The sequence below is a fragment of the Garra rufa genome, chromosome 8, assembly GCF_049309525.1.
Source record: "Garra rufa chromosome 8, GarRuf1.0, whole genome shotgun sequence".
In the NCBI taxonomy this organism is placed as follows: domain Eukaryota; kingdom Metazoa; phylum Chordata; class Actinopteri; order Cypriniformes; family Cyprinidae; genus Garra; species Garra rufa.
Window position 1 is genome coordinate 3383958 of NC_133368.1, and position 22229 is coordinate 3406186.

The 22229-nt window shown below is 43.0% G+C and overlaps 1 protein-coding gene across 1 annotated transcript in view; it reads right to left on the reverse strand.

Moving 5' to 3' along the window:
- thsd7ba (thrombospondin, type I, domain containing 7Ba) overlaps positions 1 to 22229 on the reverse strand; it is a 149305-nt gene that overhangs the window by 12449 nt on the left and 114627 nt on the right. Inside the window, exons 18-22 of the mRNA XM_073845928.1 lie at positions 19039 to 19154; positions 18647 to 18764; positions 13981 to 14126; positions 3774 to 3948; positions 971 to 1144 (exon numbers count right to left, since the gene is read on the reverse strand). Coding sequence (XP_073702029.1) covers positions 971 to 1144; positions 3774 to 3948; positions 13981 to 14126; positions 18647 to 18764; positions 19039 to 19154 — 729 coding nt within the window. The remainder of the gene's footprint in view (positions 1 to 970; positions 1145 to 3773; positions 3949 to 13980; positions 14127 to 18646; positions 18765 to 19038; positions 19155 to 22229) is intronic.

Here is a 22229-nt window from a genome sequence, read left to right on the forward strand (position 1 = left end):
CAAATATGGTGATTTGGTGCTTAAGAAACATTTCTTATTACTGTCTATATCAAAAAAAAGTGTTGTGATACATTTTTTTGAACAGAAACTTAAAAAGAACAGCATTTCAGAAATATTTTGTAACATTATAAATGTCTTTACTGTTATCATATTTGATACATTTCATGAAATATGGCTCAATAAAAGTCTTAATTTCTTCAATGAATGCCCCCAAGGTATAGATCATCTGGTATGAGTGCATAACTACTTGCAAAAAAACCTAAGTCTATATTTTATTGGTTTGATCAATATTGGAAAATTCGCTCATAGAGCTCCACTGGATTGCAGGCTTTGTTCGCACTCACATTCAATTTCATTTTAAAATCTGATCTTTGGGACTGACTGTCTGCGCCGTCATTTCGTAAATGATGAAATGCGATTCATTTGTTTAGACAGTGCTGTCTGAACACCTCTGATGTATCTTGTTGGTTGTTATAGCAGTGATGTAGGCGTCAGCAAGATGCCAAGAGACTTTCTGATACGCAACTGAGAGTCGTGGGAAGACAGGACTGAATTTCTATCAAGACATCTTTGTTGTGGTGATGAACTTACAAGGTGCATGAAATTACAAGAGACAGGGACATTTTATGCCTTCATGCAAATACTGTGTCCAAAACTGCTGACTTGTTCACACATTCATTACAAACTACAGTACATTGTGGAAGTCACACAGTTAACTGAATGAAATGAGTGTACTCAGGCACAGACAATACTGTACACCTCGAATGATGTTGTATTCAAAATTATTTTATTTTTAATCAGATTTTACACTATGGAAACTAATTTCATGCTTTGGTAAACAACATTTAAGCTTATCATCTAAAGTCAACTAGTTTCAAAGGTCAAAAATGACTGACTTATATAATATTTATCAGAAACTGACTTCCATACAAAGCACATATTACTGTATATTATATCTCACTGGTTGTACCTTTACATGGACGTGTCTCAAAGACTTGGTGAGGGCAGCTGTCTTGATTCTCCAGCACTTGTATGACCACAGCTTGTGAGCGTGCCTGGCGGCCCACTGTCTCAAAACTACGGCCTTCCAGACACGTCAGCTGACAGGAACTCCACTGCGACCACTCTGTGAGGTGACAGTCTCCTGTAGATGACAAATCATGTATCACAACTTCAGTTCTACAGTTTAAATGAATACCATGATGATTTAATACGTAGCAAGAAACTCCAACGGTCCAGGTAGCAAGTACAAAGAAAGAAGGATTGCAATACCACAAATCCAAAATCGATGAAGTATGAAATGTATGAATGCGGGTATGTACTTTGAAACATGTAGTAAGTATAAGATTCTTGGGATAAAGTACTGCAACATAAAACAGTAGACCTCTTTGTTGCATACTGCTAGTCAGTGTTGTTATTGTTAATTAAATCTGATGCTATTAAAAATGAGAATTAATGCCCTAGCATCTAAATAAAATACAAATAAAGCTAAATAAATGACAAAACAAAAACTATAAAAACTAGGCAAATTCAAAATAATAATAAATACTATAAATCTAGCTGCAAGCAACGATTACCAAGGTATCAAGCACTTTAAGGCATTTAAGCACATATGAAAAAAGACATTATTTAGAAAGCCTGTTACCACCAAATCAGTGATTTAAATTTTTTTGGAAACTCCAGTTAATTTACCATAGAAATATTATGATTTTTAACATTTATGACCGTTATAGTGCCAAGCTGTGGTCCAATCCCCTTAAAACAACGCATTTGAACAGACCCATTTTGTAAACGATCCCCATTATAGCTTCCCAAAGGGTAAATTTGTTTGATAATTATTGGCCTAAAGAGTCCAGAGAATTGTACTGTAGTGTTTTTTTCCAGACTGAGAAAGAAACCTAGGACTAGTTCACAAAAGATCTTCTCAATCATTTAACAATTGATTTGATTGACAGCAGTGGTTCTAGTTTTCTGAAATGAGGAGTTCTATCGTATGATATGAATATCAATCATATGTGCGAAAAAAACGTGCAATGTGTAATCCTTTACAGCCTTGAAAAACGCGATATCGCCCCCCAGTTGCTGATTTTTTATTTTTTATTACTCAGACCTTTGGGGGAGTTTCGGCCTCCATTAACCTTGTCTTACACATGCTCAAATTTCGTCTTTGTCTTTATAGACACCTGTGGTACTTCGGACCAAGACCTGCAGTATGATTTTCATGTTGATAGGACTAATGGTTGTGCAGTTATAGCCATCTTTATGGTTTTCCCTGTTATAGCGCCAATAAGTGGCCAAGCTCTGCAATTTTTGTCCTGCGACCTCAGAGTGAGCTCTTACATAAGTGTTCTGATTTTGGCGGAGATATCCCATTCCGTTCAGAAGTTATAGGCATTTTACTAAAAGTGGCCCTGCCCCTTTGCGAAAGTTTTGGCGCCCCTTGGCGACGGTGAGTAGAAAGTTTCCAATTTGTTTGATAATTATTAACGCTCTCCAGAAAATCTTCCTTTACTGGTTTGGTTCCGATCGGGGGAAAAACCAAGTACTACAATTTTCATCATGTAATCTGTAATCAGTAACGGATTTCAACTTCTAAGTAATGGCTGCTAGTATTAGCATCTGGTTAAATTATTATACTAAAAACTCTAAGGTTTATGTATTTAAACAGAAAAATAAGGGGTCAAAATTGTACCTATTGGTATACAAAAGGTACAAAGATATCCTTTTTAAGGGTACTCCTCCAGTGACATGTTGTTGTACCCCAAAAGGCACAATTCTGCCCCCTTTTTTTCCTGTGTGAACTTTTTACACAGCTCTCTGGAATACTTGATTCTAATTGGTCAGCCGCAACATAACGCCTAATATCACACACCACTCATCCGGTTATTTGACTTCTTTCACATTTCATATTAAACTTACAAATACAGATTCATACGTCAAATACTTTAGATTTCAGATTCCAACTTCAGATTCCAACTAATAATAATAACAATAGAAAAACAATAAGAATTAATGTAAAGTATGCACGACACAAACATGCATAAAAAGTTGTATAAAAACAATTTTTTTTTGTTGTGCAGGCCAATGAGATAGATCTGATCCTCCTGTCAGAGAACTGAATTCATGACAAAGTCTTCAGATACATTTAACGCTTCCTTAGCTGAAGGTCATACACCACTGGCCCTCCTAATCCGTCAGAGCAGAGGCCGATTCACAGCGACAGCCGCCCCCCACCTGCACAGTAGCACTAGCTCTTCAGCCATGACGTCCTTTTGATTCTGCAGCCAGGATGGCTATTAGAGACAATCTGTGCGCCCAGGCATCTCATTATCCATCATCTTCATGAAGCCAGTCTATTTTCATCCCTCACTGGAGCTGCCGAAACATATAATACAGCAATGCGCACCATATGCCACCCTCTTTAGCTCGCTCATTTCTTTAGACTCTCTCTTTTTGTCTCTAGTTTTCTAACTCTAACATCTTTCTTCCCCGCTCCTCCCAGCATGTGTTCATCCCTGAGAACATGCAGCACATTTATGAAATGAAGAGAGGCAGAGAAGCAAGGCTAACACAAGTCAACGACAGCCTGAAGGTATAATTTATTCACAGGTAAAAAAAAAAAAAAAAATAGGGAGGACATTGCTTTCATTTCATTTGACTAAACATGACATATTAATCTTTAGGCCATTCTATCTGGTTATGAAACAGCAAATCATATTAAATGAATCAAAAATGTAGATACAACTAGTAAAACAAATGACTCAGTGTTGTACCTGGACAGGGGACGAAACACGGCTGCTGCAGTTCCTGCTCACTTTCTTTTCTGACACGGTCTCCACAGTTCTCGTCCTCTACAGTTTTCGAAGGGTAGGGGCTGTCCGGCCAGTCTGACCAGTGCACCACACACGTCAAGTTCCTCTCCCTCGTGCCCTCTCCACATTCTGCCCCCTGCACAAAACCACAGAGTCAACTCATTAATCGGGACGAGCGGTGAGCAGTAAGGCAGAGGAGCTTATTACAGTGACACTCTCTCTGAATGACTGACAGCTGAGAGTGAAACATTGTACGGCATTTCTCATGAATTGTGTGACCTGATCACAGCAAAAAGTGTTAACAGCATTTTTGTCTTATTAATTGTTACATTTAATTTGATTGAACAATTATACATTTTTGAAGTTGCCTTTGTTTTGTTGTTAGTACAGATCTAACAACATTTTTTGAGAATTAAGCTTAAAATAAGGTGGAGAAACATTTTAAGGGACAGTTCACCCAAATATAAAAATTCTGTTATATTTAACTCACCCTCCACTTACTCTCCAGATATTTTGGAGAATGTTGGTAACCAAAGAGATAATGCCCCCATTGACTTCATTGTATTTTTTCCACACTATGGAAGTCAATGGCTACTATCCATGGAAGCCCATTTCTGCCACTCTATTAAAAATAAAAAAAGGTAATTGCGACTTTTTACCCCGCAAGTCTGATTTCGAAATCGTGATACAAACTCATCATTTTAGTTACACTTTAGTTTACACTTTAATAGTCCACTTTAGACATTCTACTAACCGTAAGTATCTTAAGCAACTATATGTCAACTAATTCTTATAAATTTGCAATTGCATTGTCTACTAACCCTCAAAGTAGACTGTTAGGTTAGGTTTAGGGTTAGTAGAATAAGTATATATACATGCAAAGTTTCTTATAGTCAGTACGTTGTAAGTTGTGGACCCATCAAAATAAAGTTAGAAGACATTAAGCAGACAGTCTACTAATAGTCTAATGACTGCTAGTTGCAAAGTTACTTACTTTTTAGTAGAAGGTCTAATGTGGACTATCAAAATAGTGTTACCACAATTTTTTAATTTATATCTCACAATTGTGACTTTATAACATGCAACTGCAAGTTTATATCACACAATTCTGAGAAAAAAAGCTACAAATTTACATTTGCGGGAAAAAAGGCCAGAACTGCAAGATACAAACTCGCATTCGTGAAAAAAAAAAAGTCAGAATTGAGAGTTTGCATTACATAATTCATATGCATATAAGAGTTTATATCTCACAAATCCAACTTTATAACTTAATCTCACATTTCTGAGAATAAAAAGTCAGAATTGCAAAATAAAAACTCGCAATTGCGAGAAAAAAAGTCTGAATTGTGAGTGACAGAAATGGGCTTCCATAATTATCACCTGTTATTCTTGAAAATAAAGGGTGAGTAAATTATGAAATTCCTTTCATTTTTGGGTGAACTATGCCTTACATAGGTAAGTGAACTATTCTTACATTTTGCCTAAAGACACAGTTCCCTTCCGGGAACTCGAGCCGCGTCTGGAAACGCTATGGGGAACGCCATTGGCGGGCCGCACTCTGAATCATGTCTAACAACCAATGAAATGACGGGGGTGACGTCAGAGGCGCGGTGACGTCATCAGCCAGGAAGTATAAAGCACGTGCGTTTGACGCCCGCGGCAGCTTTTGTCATTCAGCGAGAGCGCTCTGTGTCTGTCTGTCTGCCATTTTGCTGCTTTTTTGTGCCAGTTTGCACAGCTTTTATTTGAGTAAAATGGCTTCAAAACAATCAAAAAAAGATAAGGTGGCTGTTACTCATAGACGGTGTGTTCCTCCCTGTCAACGCTTTATTGTTGCTGGTGATACACACAGTCTATGTGTGGTGTGTTTGGGAGCGGAGCACGCACAGTCAGCCCTCGAAAAGGCTGACTGTCCGCAGTGTGAACTTCTGCCGCTGCGGCTGCTCCGTTCCCGGAAAGCCCTCTTTGAGGAGGGGGCTTTCACTAGCGTGCCTCGCGGGTCTGGCCCCGCTGCCGCCGAGGCGGAGCGGTTGCGCCACTCGTGGGGCTCGCAGCTCGACCTGCTGGAGGGTATGGAGACGGGTGATCCCCTATCTCCTCCCTCACTCAGCGGCGCGAGCGATCTCTTATTGGATGAGGAAGCCCGCACTGCGGCCTCTTCCCTCCAAGAAGAGATCCCAGAGCTCCATATATCTTCCTCCGAGGAGGTTGATATTGAGAGCCTGGATGAACCACCACAGCCACCCCGGTCGCCTCACTATGAGGAGCTCGTGGAGGTGCTGACCACTGCGGTAGCCAAATTAAACATCTCCTGGCCCGCAGAGCAACATCATGAGCCGCAGGGAAGCAAATTAGATGATCGCTTCCTGCGGACAAAGGCAGCACCTCCCAAACGGAGCCTTCCATTCTTCCCAGACCTCCATAACGAGATCTCGAGGTCCTGGGGGAAGCCCTACTCCTTCCGCCTCTACCACCCCACTGAGAGCTACGCTAACGTGGGGGGTGCGGAGGAGCATGGGTACAGGACGATGCCCCGGGTTGAACAGACGCTTGCGGGCTATCTGGCACCCGGCGCGGCATCGTCCCTGAAGGCTCCGTCCTTGCCCACCCAGCCACTAAAGAACACTTCCATCATGGTGGGCAAGGCATATACGGCAGCAGGTCAGGCTGGCTCATGTCTTCATACCATGGCCATCCTTCAGGCATACCAGGCTGACCTGCTGAAGGAGTTCAGCGAAGGCAGGGAGGTTAACGTTTCAGAGATGCGGCGCACAGCAGACCTCGCTCTCCGCGCCACCAAGGAGACCGCCCGTGCTGTGGGCCGGTCTATGGCAGCCCTGGTGGCCGCGGAGAGGCATCTCTGGTTGTCCCTGTCCGCATTAAAATCTAAGGACAGGGCAACACTCCTGGACGCCCCCATTGAGCCTAGCTCCGGCCTCTTCGGCGCCTCGGTGGACACAGTTGTCGCCAGGCACCAGGAGGCCAGGAAGCAGACAGCGGCGTTCAGGACTTACCTCCCTCGCCGCGTGTACTCCTCTGAGGCTGCTGGACGGGGGCAGCCTCAGCCGTCAGCGAGCTCCTCACACAGAGAGGCACAAAAACAGAGCGTTGCCACCCGCGCTCCTCCGGTTCGTCCTAGAAGACGGGGTGGGCAACGCTCTAAGCCGGGGACTTCTAAGAGGCCCGACCTGAGGGTCGTCCTCCAGGCCAAGAAGTCCTCGGCTAAACGGCCCTGACGTTTACATTCCAGGGCAAATGAGGGCAGCCCCTCTCGAGGAGGTTTACTCGGCGCCACTCAGTGTGGTTACCGAGCCTCCTCGGGGCCCTCAGGAGATTTGTCAGCTAACCCTGCCGTTGTTACAGGGCGCGGCAATCTCCCGCGGACATTACCCTCTAAAAGGTCCGCGACCCCCGCGGGGGTCCTCAGAGAAACTAGCTCAGGAGGTTCCTGCCAGTTCACTGTTACAGGCCCCCGGGCTAGTTCCTCAAACAAATCCAGAAACCAGTCTCGAGAGGCTGGTTCCCTTAGTAGATTTTCTGGCAGCGTGGAAGCTACTGCCGAATATCTCCACATGGGTCCTGCGTACTGTAGAGAAAGGCTACTGCATTCAGTTCGGCGCGAAACCGCCACCTTTCAGCGGGGTATTCCCAACTCTAGTGAGCCCCGAGCAGGGTCTGGTAATGGAACGAGAAGTAGAAACTCTCTTAAGGAAGGAGGCCATCGAGGTGGTCCCTCCTCAGGACAGGGAATCCGGGTTCTACAGCCGGTACTTCATAGTTCCCAAGAAGGATGGAGGGCTTCGGCCCATATTAGATCTCAGGCAACTGAACCGCTCAGTAAAGAAACTGAAGTTCAGAATGCTCACTGTCAAGCAGGTAGTGACTCAAATCAGGTCCGAGGACTGGTTCGTCACTATAGATCTAAAAGACGCATACTTTCACGTCTCCATCCTTCCTCAACACAGGAAGTTCCTCAGGTTCGCTTTCAGGGGCAAAGCCTACCAGTACAGGGTACTTCCTTTCGGCCTAGCTCTCTCTCCCCGTACTTTCACAAAGTGTGTGGATGCAGCTCTGGCTCCTCTGCGACTCCAGGGCATCCGCATACTCAACTACATAGACGACTGGCTCATCCTGGCCAGCTCAGAGCAGTTAGCAGTTCAACACCGAGGTGTCGTTCTTGCTCACATGAAAGAATTAGGGTTGAGACTCAACGCCAAGAAAAGTGTGCTTTCTCCATTACAGAGGACCACCTACTTAGGCGTAGTTTGGGATTCGACCACGATGCAGGCACGAATGTCACCTGCACGGATCGAGTCGATCCTTACTGCAGTAAATGCGGTCAAGCTAGGCCAGTCACTCACTGTCAAACAGTTCCAAGTACTGTTAGGCCTTATGGCAGCTGCATCCAACGTGATACCTTTTGGACTGCTGCACATGAGGCCACTACAGTGGTGGCTCAAAACCAGGGGGTTCTCCCCGAGGGGAAACCCATTTCGCAAGATCAAGGTCACGCGGCGTTGCCTACGTGCCTTGGCCATGTGGAAAAAACCCTGGTTCCTCTCTCAGGGCCCAGTGTTGGGAGCTCCTCGTTGCCCCGTCACACTTGCAACAGATGCATCCCTCACTGGATGGGGAGCGGTCATGAGTGGCCGCTCAGCCCGAGGCCTGTGGAGCCCACGCCATCTCTCCTGGCACATAAATTGCCTAGAGATGTTAGCAGTGTTCCAGGCCCTGAAGCATTTCCTTCCAGACCTAAGAAATCGCCACGTGTTAGTCCGTACAGACAGCACCGCGGTAGTTTATTATATAAACCATCAAGGAGGGACCCGCTCACGACCTTTGTTCAAGTTAGCGTATTGGATCCTCCTTTGGTCTCAAGGAAAACTTCTCTCCCTGAGAGCCGTCCATATTCCCGGACGTCTAAATGTGGGAGCAGACGTCCTGTCGAGGCAGGGGCCGAGGCCCGGGGAATGGATGCTTCACCCAGCAGTAGTGAAGCAGATCTGGAGCAAATTTGGCCAGGCTCAGGTGGACCTCTTTGCGACTCGAGAGTCATCGCAATGTCCCCTCTGGTATTCTCTAGCTCCTCCAGCTCCTCTCGGACTGGACGCTATGGCACAGACGTGGCCGAGGCTTCGTCTGTACGCCTTTCCCCCGATCGCTCTGCTCCCAGGAGTTCTGGAAAGAGTGCGCCGGTTCCAAGTACGGCTGCTGCTAATAGCCCCGTATTGGCCGGCCCGAGTATGGTTCTCGGACCTAATCTCCCTCCTCGACGGCTCTCCGTGGGAGATTCCCGTCAGGAGGGACCTTCTCTCTCAGGCTGGGGGCGCAATTTGCCACCCCCACCCAGAGAGGTGGAAGTTATGGGTGTGGCCCCTGAGGGGGCACAACTCCTAGAAGCCGGTCTCTCAACCGAGGTTGTTGAGACCCTTCTCCAATCCAGACCTCCCTCTACGAGGAAACTTTATGGCCTTAAGTGGAACCTGTTTGTTAAATGGTGCTACGAACACCACTTCGACCCAGTCAACTGCCCAGTCGGTACAGTTCTGGAGTTCCTACAAACTCGCCTTTCCGCGGGGCTAGCTCACTCCACCCTGAAGGTGTACGTGGCGGCTATATCTGCCTTCCACGCCCCTCTCGGTGGCCTCTCAGTGGGCAAAAGCCCCCTGGTCATCCGTTTCCTCCGCGCTGCACTCAGGTTGAGGCCTCGAGTGCAGCCAAGGGTTCCCACGTGGGACCTGGCTGTCGTGCTAGAAGCTCTATGTAAGCCCCCCTTTGAGCCCATAGAGGAGATATCAGACCGCGTGCTTACCATTAAGACAGCGCTCTTGATAGCCCTTACCTCTCTAAAGAGAGTAGGGGACCTTCAGGCCCTTTCCGTGGCCCCTTCTCATCTTGACTTTGCCCCTGGTATGGCCAAAGCATTTCTCTACCCTAGAGTTGGGTACGTACCGAAGGTCCCGTCCCTAGCACCACAGCCTATCACGCTACAAGCGTTCTATCCTCCTCCTTTCCTGGAGCCAGATCACAGGAAGTTCAATTGCATGTGCCCAGTCAGAGCCTTAGATGCGTATGTCCACAGAGCTGCCCTGTGGCGCAAATCCGATCAGCTGTTTGTCTGCTATGGCCCTCCAAAGAGGGGCCTCCCAGCTGCTAAACCTACTATCAGTAGATGGATCCTTGATGCCATATCTACTGCTTACGAGTCCTCTGGTCTGCCGTCACCTGTCGGAGTCAAGGCTCACTCTACTCGAGGCCTCTCAGCCTCGAAAGCTCTGACTGCAGGAGTCCCCATCCAGGACATCTGCAACGCTGCGGGTTGGTCCTCGCCCCTGACGTTTGTCAGGTTTTATCATATCGACCTCAGAGCCGCCCCAGGCTCATCCGTCCTAGAGTAAAGCCAGCCACTAAAATCAGCCATCTCCCTAGCCAGGAGAAGACTTCTTGAGGCGCATTCTCTATCTAAGAATAAGAAGTCGTTAATCGCCGTCCTCCTCGCGTGCCTGAGGGCCGAGGAGCGCTTCCTGATCCTCGCGTGCCTAGGGCCGAGGATCACAATACCTCTATCCGAGTCCTTCGTGTGCTGGCAAACTCCAGACAAAGGACTACTATTCCCCGTGGGCCTGAGGGCCGGGGATCATATCACCTCTTGTCAGTAGAAAGCTAGACAAAGGTTCTCTCTCAAGCCCTGGCAAGATTACCAGGCCGAATTCATCTAGTCCCTCTTGCTCTGGCGCTTCGCAGACAAAAGACTAAGACTCCTCGAGTGCCTGAGGGCCGAGGAATACTTCTCTATATGGCTTACGACTCAGCAAGGCTAAGAGACTATGGGTCGGTCCCTCTTGTTCTGGCCCTCCCCAGACAACGGACTAAGACTCCTCGCGTGCCCGAGGGCCGAGGAGTACACCTTGCATTATCCACGTAGCCAAGTAGAAGGTCTGCTCTTACCCTCGTTACTAGCGTGAGTGTAGTCAGGTCTCCCCTCACGGAAGGGTTATTTGAGACCTCCACTCTTAAGAGCTGTAGGATTGAGCGTTGAGATTTCCTCCCTGTTCAAAAAGGAGAATACTCTACGGAACCTCCGCTCTCCAGAAGCTCCGCTTCGAGCATCTTACAACCCTCTTGTCCGCGGAATGCTAGACAATGGTCCATTTCCCTCGCGTTCTGGCAAATTCACCAGACCGAGTGTAATTCGGTCCCTCTGGTTTCTGGCTTTCCCCAGACCACGGACTAAGACTCCTCGTCTGCCTTCAATAAGGCCGAGGAGTGCCTCATGCTCTGGCTGGCTACCAGGCAGAGGCCCATACTGTCCTCCCCGTGTGCCCGAGGGCCGGGGAGCGCAGTGTCCTGTTGTCCGCTTAGGCTAGACAAAGGCTTATCTTCTCGCGTCCTGGCGGAGCACCAGGCCGAGCCTTGAGTCCCTCTTGCTCTGGCAGTACCCCAGACAATGGACTACCTTCTCCTCGTGAGCTCGAGAGCCGAGGAGGACCTCTCGCTCTGGTTGGCGACCAGACAGAGGTGGACCACCTGGCTGAGGTCCATTTCTCCCTCTGCACCTATCAATGCGTAGCGAAGGTTGAGAACTTCATCCTCGTGAGCCCGAGGGCCGAGGATCCTTTCACCCTCCTGTCCGTAGAACTCTAGACAAGGGTTTATCTTCCCCACGTTCTGGCAAGACTACCAGACTGGGCGTAAATTCGATCCCTCTGGTTCTGGCTCTTCCCAGACCAAGGATTAAGACTCCTCGTCTGCCTGAGGGCCGAGGAGTGCCTCCCACACTGGCTGGCTACCAGGCGGAGGCCCATACTGCTCTTCCCGTGTGCCCGAGGGCCGGGATGCTGCAGTGCCCTCTTGTCCGCTTAGGCTTGACAAAGGCTTATCTTCTCGCGTCCTGGCAGAGCACCAGGCCGAGCCTTGGGTCCCTCTTGTTCTGGCAGAACCCCAGACAAAGGACTACCCTTTCCTCGTGAGCCTGAGGGCCGAGGAATACTCCTGAGGTCGATCTTACTATCCTCGTGGGTCCGAGGACCGAGGATCTCTCCCACTTGTCCGTACAGACAATGGTCATTTCAGTCCCTCTTGTGCTGGCTGTTCCCAGACAACGGACTAAGACTCTGCGTGTGCCTGAGGGCCGCCGAGTACCTCTCGCTCTGGCTGGCGACCAGACAGAGGAAGACTACCTATCCTCGTGTGCCCGAGGGCCGAGGACCACAGGGCCTTCTTGTCCGCGGAATGCTAGACAAGGGCTCCTTCTCTTTCCACCTTGTTTTTCCTGACACAGCGCAAGGTGTGGAAATTATGGGGGCGTTGGTAGTCTCGTTCCCCATAGCGTTTCCAGACGCGGCTCGAGTTCCCGGAAGGGAACGTCTCGGGTTACGTATGTAACCTTAGTTCCCTGAGGGAACGAGACGCCGCGTCTCGGACCATAATTCCCGCACCCTGCGGCGCTCGCTTCATTCCTTTAAGAGCTGCCGCGGGCGTCAAACGCACGTGCTTTATACTTCCTGGCTGATGACGTCACCGCGCCTCTGACGTCACCCCCGTCATTTCATTGGTTGTTAGACATGATTCAGAGTGCGGCCCGCCAATGGCGTTCCCCATAGCGTTTCCAGACGCGGCGTCTCGTTCCCTCAGGGAACTAAGGTTACATACGTAACCCGAGACGTTTTTCATGCATTCTCTTAAAGGGGACATTGAAAGCAAAATTCACTTTTACATGGTGTTTGCATATAAATGTGGACAGCACTGTGTGGACACAACCACCCTACAATGATAAAAATCCATTCACTCCTTTTTTTTAATCCCCCCAAAAACCGAAACAGTCTCAATTATAAAGTCATTTTGACCGCTGACAGACTGTAGCTCATTATCATTTAAAGATCATGCACCGAAACGGCTCACTGTGAACAGAGCTGTTTTTGACAAGGTAAAAAGGGTGTTGTTTTACATGACCACTGAGTGAAACTAAAAGACACTAAAAAATCATACCAACTTGTGGAAAATGGGCATCTGATGTCCCCTTTAACCCAGTTTATTATTTATTGATTACTTTAAGTATGCCCTTTATAGGTTCATCTCTCCCTAAAGTGTAAACACTGAGCCTTTTAGAGTGGTTCGCTCAGATCCCTTTCTAGCTTAGCCAATAGCAAAAGTTTGGGGCATGGCTACTATAGCAGGTTTAACTGAGAAGCCAAACTTACAGAGTTTCTTCTCAACAGCCAGGTAAGCTTTACTGTCTTTACTATCAAGATATGTATGTAAGGATAAGAATCATTGTAAGGACATGATAAGTGTAAAAAACTGCATACTCTTTAACTAAATATACAGTGTTAGCCAAAATTATTAGAATTATTATTGTGTTCACTTACAAGACCTTTCCTTCACTCCTCCATTACGTTTATGGATGTTTAACTTCAATATCACATTTCTTGTTTTTATTGCATGTGTTACACATTTCGTTCTCTATTTAAACATAATTTGCCTTGCAAATGTTAACTATGCAAATCACATATTTTCCAATATGTGGTTTAGCATGTCTCTAGAAATGTATGTCTTAACACAAACTACAACTAAACAGCAAAGCTGTGTTTCCACATACGTCACACATATCACAGAAATGTGATAACGTTTATGAATATGAAAGTGTCCATCACAGCAAAGAACACCAAAGAAAGCACATAAATGCATGTTAAAAGTGTGCAACATTTCTTTTGTTCATATAGTGAGGAGGACAGCTTTTGATCTGGGCAAGCACGACTCTAGGGACGTGCGCAAAACCCCGAGACACACAATTAAAATCCTTCTCAGATACAAAAGAGAGAGAAGAGAAAAGCAGAAGAGAGGAGATGAAAATCTGAACTCTGCCACTGTTCTCCTCTAATGATAAGACCGTGGATCGCAGCATGATTTTAATCAGCAGTTACCTCACGTCTCAATGACACAAAGTCCCCCTCTCACACATAAACTCGGCATGCGCGCATGAAATTTCTACAAAATTCAATTAAAGAACTCGAGTGTTGTGCCAGTACCAGATAGACATGCCGGGCGGCTGGTCTCAGCACCACTTGGTCATACGAAACATGGATTGAATGCCCTCAGGTTAGGTGATATGCAATAACCAGTAACTGCAGAATACATGCAGATCCAATTATTTTTGCCCAGGATATACCTCCACTGTGCAGGGAGACCAATCACTCAGAAGCCACGTGTAGCAGGGGCTGATGGGACAGGGTTTGGTCTGGGAAAGCTGGGAGGCACACGGGCGTCCCTCTTCATGAGCTTCCTGAAGCACGCTGCGAGAGCGAGTCATAACACCTGCAACAGAGACGCACGTGAAGGGACATCTGTGAATGCACCGTATGAAAATATGGCAAACAGCAGAGGAAGGGCTAAAAATACATCAAGCCTGCATTAGTGCGTACCTTAGCAGCTTAGGACAATGCTGTGGATTACTGCATTATTCACACGCTGTATAGTTGCAATATTTATCAACTGTACAATTCAGGAAAAGATAGAAACAGACATCTGAGACGGCTCAAGACACCTTACACCAGCATGCTGGTCCAGGCCAAAACTACAATAATCTAAATTAAAAACAAAATAGATTATTTAATATTTATTGCATAAAATACATATAGTTTTTAGTGTACCTGTTATTTGTTAGAGGTTATTGTTTTTGCTTATCAAAGAAGCAACAGTGCCAGTAAATATCACTTGTAAACTGAACATTATTATTTCCAAACACACTTTTGTCAAATTGTGAAAACATTATTTAAAATTATTTAGGTCATAAAAATGTTTTCCCATATATATTGAAAAAAAAAAGTTTTTAAAAACTCTTTTAATGCATATTACACAGTGCCTGTTGAAAGTATTCATACCCCTTCATATTTTTCACGTTTTGTTATGTTGCAGCCTTATGTTAAACTGATTTAAATTACTTTTTTCTCACATCAATTTGCACAATAATGACAAAGCAAAAAACAACTTAGCAAATTTCTGAAAAATAAGTACACTGCATAAGTATTCATACCCTTTAATCGATACCTAGTTGTAGCACCTTTACAGCCTCAAGTCTTTGGGTATGATGCGACAAGCTTTGCACATCTGCATTTGGCAATTATCTGCCATTCTTTCACCTGCTTCCATTATGGATAATAGAGACTACATGATTCTGTGAACCGTCAATGCAGCAGATTTTTTTTTTCTGAACTTTTCCCCAGATCTGTGCCTTGACGTAAGCCAGTTTCTGAGCTCTACACGCAGTTATTTTGACCTCAGGTCTTGGTTTTTGCTCTGATATGCATTTTCAGCTGTTAGACCTTTTCTGAGAGGTTTGTGCCTTTCCAAATCATACTGTACTCATTCAACTGAATTTGCCACAGGTTAACTCCACTTAAAATGTAGTAACATTTAACAAGCGATATGAGTGCTCCTGAGCTAATTTTCAAGTGTCCCAGATAAGGGTATGAATACTTATGCAATGGAATCATTTCAGTTTTTATTTTATTTTAATAATTTAAAGTAACTGAAAGCAGTTTAACATTAGGCTGCAGTATGATAGTATGAAAACTTTCACAAGGCACTGTATGCATTAAGAGATACAAATAATACTGCCTTTTTATTTGAACACCATTAATACCTACCTAATACCCTACCTAATACCTCTTTCTGTTCCTCACACACATTTATCATATGATTTCAGAAGACTTGTTAATCTACACAGCTTCTACTGAAGCTTAGACCAAAGTAGATGGTCCTTTTCCCAACTAAACATTTACCATGTCCTTTGCAAGGAGTGATTGGGTTAAGAAAAAAAGCATTATGGGATTCTAAGAGAACTACGAGTGTCCATGATATGCTGGCAGAGTGCTTGAGTCGATCTCTAGGAGGGAGGTAAAAAATAAAACGCTTGGAAGTATACAATTTTGAGCCCATCACTCAAATTCTAAAGAAAAGAAGTGAAAATACAGACCCTTTATCAATGTACATCTGAGCTGACAGAGTGACTGTGCATCTGAACTGAATTGCACTCTAGTGAGTTTGACTGTAAAAAGCCCTCCTTCCAGTCGAGCATTAAACATTTAACAAGAAGACAAAAGAAGTGAAATTATATTCACAGCACAACATAACTGCTCATCAAATTCATGTTTTGTGCTGCCTTCAAGAGCCGCCTCTACAGCTGGCCGCTTCAAGCACGTCATTCATTAAAAAAGAAACACTCCGGCCAGATGAGGAAGCCCTTAAAATGACGTGATTTGACAGTGGAAATATCTCTACTTTATCCTGTAGGGAGATGGAGGCGGGTTGGGGAGGAATAGAGAAAAATGAGAGTTAGAAGAAAGAAAGAAAAAAGGGAAAAGCACAGACTTCGGGTCTCCAGAGCTCCACTTCCAGATGCATTAAAACTCTGTGTATATATACAACATATAATGAACCCCAATCTCCAGTCTCCAGCGAGGTGCGCAAGAGACAACACTGCTTTGACACAGACAAAAAAAAAATTCTCTTTTTCCAGCCGGCACAGCTTGCGTTTATTTCTACGCCTGTGTATGTAACCACAAACACGCTGAGAACTTCCTGTTTGCATTGCCTGAAGAACTCCCTTTGGATTGAAAAAGTAAACTGCCTGGCTGAGATAGGAAGCTGAGGGCTGAATGAAAATTAATGAAGATTGTGTCGAACGTGTCTAATTAAGAGAAAACAAGCTGAACTCCTAAGGAGCTGGGTCATTTAAACCATAGGGACCCGGGATGCTCTTAAGACTAGTAATTAGCACATTTTATATTGCGTAAAGCAATAACACCGTTCCATCAGGCAAACAGGGCAACAAACTCTGCATTAACAATGGCAATTTTGAGAACACTAATGGGTAAAATAAATATTTCCCTTTGACTGATAAATCATTTGGCGTGTTCAGGAAACCTAGGGTTTCATAACCGAGTCATTAACCTGTAAGCCGATCCTTAAATATGATTCATGACATAACATCCATAATTAAAAAGGGATTCCGACATGGCATGTTAATGAATGCAAAGTAAATGCGCACCACCTGATAGTGGGAGCCTAGAGCAAGCAGAGCGTTTATCTCCATGGAAGCCGAGTGCACAGGTTTGTGGGTTAGGTTGCATGCAAATGAAAATGTGTCAGCTCCACGAGAACATTAAATATTATTGCGAACTGTAATTTGCATGCATGTTTCTCCCTAATCCTTCTAAATATTGCTGATTGCTCCTTAGAACTGAAATGAAATGAATTGTAGGTTTCTTTACTTCTGCAAATTTACTGTACACATTCAGTTTTGAAAATTGTCTGTATGTTTCGAGACAGGGTTACTGTCAGGGAAGGGAAACAACTGTGTGAAAAGTGCTTTACAAAAAAACTACCGTTCAAAAGTTAGGACTTTAACAATGTTTTTGAAAGAAGGGTCTTATGTCAATTTTTTACAGAAATGTCTGCATTTTTTATAGAAAACCACAGTAAAAATTTAAATACTACAATTAAAAAAAAAACTGCTTTCTATTTTAATATATTTAAAATTGACTCTAATATTCATCAGTAAGATTTTTAATATTTTTAAAGGTTATGCTTGTCAAGGCTACATTTATTTGATCAAAAATCCAGAAAAAACTGTAATATTGTGAAATATTTTTTTAATGTAAAATGTGAATATATTTAAAAATGTAATTTATTCCTTTGATGCAAATTTGATGCAAATTTTTGGCATCATTACTCCAGTCTTTAGTGTCACATGATTTTAAGTTTAAAAGAACAGCATTTATTTCAAATAAAAATCTTTTGTAACAATAAAAAACACTCATTTAAAAGTTTGTGGTCAATCAATTTTTATTCTTTCTTTTTTTAAATTGATAAAAAGTGATAGCAAATACTTTATATTTGAATAAAAGCTGTTTACTTTTTATTCATCAAAGAATCCTGCAAAAATAATCACAGGTTCCGAAAAAATATTAAATTAAATACTAAATATAAAAATATTAAAACTGTTTCCAACATTGATAATAAACATAATAAATCAACATTTTAGAATGATTTCTGAAGGATCATGTGACACTGAAGACTGGAGTAATGATGCTGAAAATTCAGCTTTGCATAAATTATATTTGAAAATATATTAAAACAGAAAACCATTATTTTAAATTAAAATAATATTTCACAATATTAATGATTTTTCTGTATTTTTTTTTATCAAGTATACAAAGCCTTGACAAGCAAAAGAGAATTCTTTAAAAAACATAAAAAATCTTACTGATCTTCAAACGTAAATAAAAAGGAACTTTAAGAATAAATAGAAAGTTCAAAAGAACAGTTTTATTTTTCACATACAAATCTTTCGTAACATAATAAAAGCTGAATGAAAGTAAAAAAAAAAAAAAAATAAACAAATAAATTTAAAAAACAAACTGACCCCAAACTTTTAAATGGTAGCAAAAATTAGTAAATTTGAATTGAATTCAAATTGAAGTTTACACACTTCACAATACTTTAATATTGGCTAAACAGAAGATTTAAATAAAAGTAAATATTTTCATATATTATTATTATATTTTAATTAATCAAAAGCGAGTTTTTCTTTAGTACAACGCCAGTATAAAAGTCAACAGCATGTCTAATTTTCTCACACAATAAACTTTTTGTTTATTTATCAGGAAATGCATTATAACATCTAGCAGCCTTTATATTTTAAAAGAGGTTTCCATCATAATGGGTTCATCATATTTTTGGACTCCTGACATCAAAAGCTTTTAAAACACCTGCTTAATTGCATGAGCAACAGTCCTCATCATACGTCTAATTAATTACATACTGTGACTCACCTTTACTGCCACAGGTGTGTGAACACTCGGTCCAGGGCGCCCAGTCTGAAAGGATGCAGTTAAAGGGACAGTCCACCACACAATTCATCGCCAGTCTCCACGGTTGCGGCAGGCCCAGCTAAAACAGCGGGACAGCCATTAACCCCACGTCCCCCTCACCACACACAATCTCTGTCTGATGAACCAGCCGTGAACCAATGAGGGGCTATTACTGTAAAAGGCTTCAATGAAAGAATCATTTTCTGGATATGGAGCAATACAGTAGGGAGTTAATGGACAGTCATGGCTGATTTGCGGTGCATGCAGTTGAAGGACATAATACAATCCCACAGTGCTTAATTCCCCCTCAGAGAACACTTGTACTGAGAGGGGTGGCAGGAAATGAAGGTTACCTCCTCGCACATGCTCAAATCCACCACTTTGCCATCGCTGCGGATGCAATCTAAGAGTCGTGTCCTCGCGCCCTGGCCGCAGATGGCATGTTCGCTCAGCTGACAGGTGCTCCAGCCTGACCCGTAACCAAAGGATACAAAAGCACACACACATACGGGAAACGTCAGAACAAAGTGTCATTTAAATATCAGATTCTGTGTCCTTGTTCACAGCATTTCAATTCCTTTCAATAGCCATCAGGAGTAGTGTGTCTCATCACAGCACACTTGTACAAGCCTGGATTGCATACTTCCATTAGATTTTTGAAGTTGCATGCTTTATGGGATAATATCGTCCACAATCCCTAATGATGCTATTCTAAAATGTAACTTTATGAAATTATACGAAGTTCAAAATTAAAATTAGTTTTACACTGCCATTCAAAATTTTCAGGTCAGTACCATTTCTTTTCTTTTAAACATTGTCATTTCAAATAAAAAATGTTTTTTTTTTTTAAATGTGTATTTATTAAAATTTAAAAAATATTATGCAACATAGATAATAACACAAAATGTTTCCTGAGCAGCAAATCAGCATATTAGAATGATTTCTGAAGGATCATGTGACACTGAAGACAAATATGCAAATTGTGATTAAGCTAATGTCTATGAAACAGCAAAGTAGAACAGAGAGATGCATTGAGATCTGAGGGCAGAAGTTAGGCCGCCTTTTCGATGCTAATCTGGCTTTAAGTCAGTCAAATGGCTTCGAGAAGCAGTATCAGCATTGATATAATCAGCGATTTCATGGTCTCTGTGCAGTAAAGCCCTTATCATCATCTCATTCATATCCCCATGCCCATTTCCTTCATTAGGCTCTATCTGGAGAATTAGTATCTATCTGCTTTACAGGACGATACTTCATATGTGGCTATGTCCTACGGAGTTTGAAATGGCTGTAGGTGACCGGACGATCCAAAGCAGTGGATTTACAGTACTTCAGAAGTTCACATTCTCAGTAGAAATGTTAATGTGAGAGAACAGCGTGAAGGAGAGAGGAAGAATATGAGCCTTGATCTTGCTTGAAGTGCAAACCCTGAACATCACGTTATATATCTGTCATATGTGGACCCTGGACCACAAAACCAGTCATAAGGGTAATTTGAAACTGAGATTTGAATAAAAAGCCAAATAAATAAGCATTCCACTGATGTATGGTTTGTTAGGATAGGACACTATTTGGCTAAGATACAACTATTCGAAAATCTGAAATCTGAGGGTGCAAAAAAATCTAAATACTGAGAAAATCGCCTTTAAAGTTGTTCAAATGAAGTTCTTAGCAAATACAGTTTTGATATATTCACAGTAGGAAAGTTACAAAATATCCTCTTGAAACATGATCTTTACTTAATACCCAATTATTTTTGGCATAAAAGAAAAATCAATAATTTTGACCCATACAATTGCTACAAATACTGTATAACAATGCTACTTATGACTGGTTTTGCGGTCCAGGGTACATATATCCAAGAACCTTCTATGTTATAGATGTTAATACTAGATTAACATGTTCTTATTATTAGTACAGTAGATATTATCTCCCAGTACTCAACTGGAAGGTTTTCTTTCATGTGCTGCATAGCCTGTTGTTTAAAGATCTGGACTAATGCCCAAAAGATTGCAGGCAGAACCTTGCAAGGGCCGATCCTTGAGCAATCGCTATTGTGTCCTTGATAAAGGCACTTTATTAGACTGCCTTAGAGAGACTGTCTTTGTAACTTTTCTTTGTACTCTTTTCCACTTTTATCAATAGACATATTGCCTGGCTCACACTGGGAATCTGGGGTTCAATACACCATATAAAATAAATAACTGAATAAAACAAAGTACCATTGATAACACATTACAACATAGTTAAATTTGTTCATTTGTTAGATATCTAACAAAAGGGGTATCTAACAATTCATTTCTGTTAATTAAAATTTCTGTACATTAAATAACCTAAAGGGTTTACTCAACTCAAAAATGAAACTTCTCTCATCATTAACTCACCTTAATGCTGGTTCAGATATACAGGTGCTGGTCATATAATTAGAATATCTTCAAAAAGTTGATTTATTTCACTAATTCCATTCAAGAAGTGAAACTTGTATAATGTATACATTCATTCCACACAGACTGATATATTTCAAGTGTTTATTTCTTTTAATTTTGATGATTACAACTGACAACTAATGAAAACCCCAATTCAGTATCTCAGAAAATTTGAATATTGTGAAAAGGTTCAGTATTGAAGACACCTGGTGCCACACTCTAATCAGCTAATTAACTCAAAACACCTGCAAAGGCCTTTAAATGGTCTCTCAGTCTAGTTCTGTAGGCTACACAATCATGGGGAAGACTGCTGATTTGACAGTTGTCCAAAAGACGACCATTGACACCTTGCACAAGGAGGGCAAGACATAAAAGGTCATTGCAAAAAAGGCTGGCTGTTTACAGAGCTCTGTGTCTAAGCACATTAATAGAGAGGTGAAGGGAAGGAAAAGATGTGGTAGAAAAAAAAAGTGTACAAACAATAGGGAAAACCGCACCCTGGAGAGAATTGTGAAACAAAACCCATTCAAAAATGTGGGGGAGATTCACAAAGAGTGGACTGCAGCTGGAGTCAGTGCTTCAAGAACCACTACGCACAGACGTATGCAAGACATGGGTTTCAGCTGTCACAAGCCACTCTTGAACAACAGACAGCGTCAGAAGCGTCTCACCTGGGCTAAAGACAAAAAGGACTGGACTGCTGCTGAGTGGTCCAAAGTTATGTTCTCTGATGAAAGTAAATTTTGCATTTCCTTTGGAAATCAGGGTCCCAGAGTCTGGAGGAAGAGAGGAGAGGCACAGAATCCACGTTGCTTGAGGTCCAGTGTAAAGTTTCCACAGTCAGTGATGGTTTGGGGTGCCATGTCATCTGCTGGTGTTGGTCCACTGTGTTTTCTGAGGTCCAAGGTCAACGCAGCTGTATACCAGGACGTTTTAGAGCACTTCATGCTTCCTGCTGCTGACCAACTTTATGGAGATGCAGATTTCATTTTCCAACAGGACTTGGCACCTGCACACAGTGCCAAAGCTACCAGTACCTGGTTTAAGGACCATGGTATCCCTGTTCTTAATTGGCCAGCAAACTCGCCTGACCTTAACCCCATAGAAAATCTATGGGG